Genomic DNA, 1164 nt, shown 5'->3' with positions numbered 1-1164 from the left:
TGGGTCTACCACATCCACAAATAGTAGTATTCTCGCAAACGAGAATACTAAAGATGAACCCGACCGCTCTCAAAAATTAAGTAAAAAAAGAGGAAAAGTAATCCAGAATCCTTGTCCGGTATCAGATCAATTCGAAAATCTAATCAGTTTGTGCCAGTCATGAGGCCAAACATCCCTGAAAGTTTCATCTAAATCCATCCAGCAGTGCTTGAGATATCTTGTCCACAGACAAGCAAACAAACAAACATGACTGAAAACAATATCTCTGCCTTCGTTAAGGCAGAGGTAATAAAGTAAACTAGGAGAAGAAGGAAGAGAGAGAAGAAATAAAGCAACAGTGAAGTAATTTACCTTTGCAACTGTATCACATACAACAAACATTGATTGGTCTGATGACCTCCCTTCAATTCATAATTGAACTTTCAATCACTTACCTGAAAGAAGAAAAAAAGAACAAAAGAACATAAGTCAAGAAGCAAACTAACAAATGCAACTTAAAAACAACAACAAGAACAACAATAATAATGATGATGATGATGATGATGATGATTTCATTAATTTGCCATCAGGGCAAATGATGGGGGGCACAATATTAAAGAAAGTGCTGAGGTTTACATATAACGAAATGAAAAAATAATGAAATAGATAATAATAAAGAAAAAAGGAAAGAAAGAGTAAGAATGCATGGTATACAGTGAAAAGGAAGGGAAATATAATATACAATGGTTAGCCCCCCAAAAAGGGGTGGTGGTGATAGAGATGTAGTCCTTCTGATACAGGATGGCCCCTAGGGATAATCGAAGAATCCCACTGTCGAAGATCTCCCTGAACACCATGGGCAAGTGACCTCTCCAATTCTCTTTCTCCAACTCAAATTTTGGCACAGGGCCAGCAGTTTTGAAGGAGGGAGAAAGTCGATGAAATTGACCCCAGTGCTCAACTGGTCCTTATTTTATTGACCCCCGAATGGATTAAGGCATAACCAACCTCAGAGGAATTTAAACAGGGATGAAACACCTTGGGCAAGTGTCTTCTATAATAGCCTAGGGCCGACCAAAGCCTTGTGAGTGGATTTGGTAGAGGGAAACTGAAAGAAACCCATCATATATATATATATATATATATATATATATATATACATGTGAGTGTGTGTGTGTTTGTCCC

General features: G+C 37.7%; 1 protein-coding gene across 1 annotated transcript in view; it reads right to left on the bottom strand.

Annotated features, from left to right (window-relative positions):
• Nucleotides 1-407: 407 nt before the first annotated feature.
• LOC106879942 (mannosyl-oligosaccharide 1,2-alpha-mannosidase IB) overlaps nt 408-1164 on the bottom strand; it is a 216977-nt gene continuing 216220 nt past the window's right edge. The window contains exon 3 of the mRNA XM_052974401.1: nt 408-434. Coding sequence (XP_052830361.1) covers nt 423-434 — 12 coding nt within the window. The 3' untranslated portion in view covers nt 408-422. The remainder of the gene's footprint in view (nt 435-1164) is intronic.

This window comes from Octopus bimaculoides, chromosome 18 (genome assembly GCF_001194135.2).
Source record: "Octopus bimaculoides isolate UCB-OBI-ISO-001 chromosome 18, ASM119413v2, whole genome shotgun sequence".
Classification (NCBI taxonomy): domain Eukaryota; kingdom Metazoa; phylum Mollusca; class Cephalopoda; order Octopoda; family Octopodidae; genus Octopus; species Octopus bimaculoides.
The sequence above is the reverse complement of the archived record's forward strand: the minus strand, read 5'-3'. Positions and strand labels throughout refer to the sequence as shown.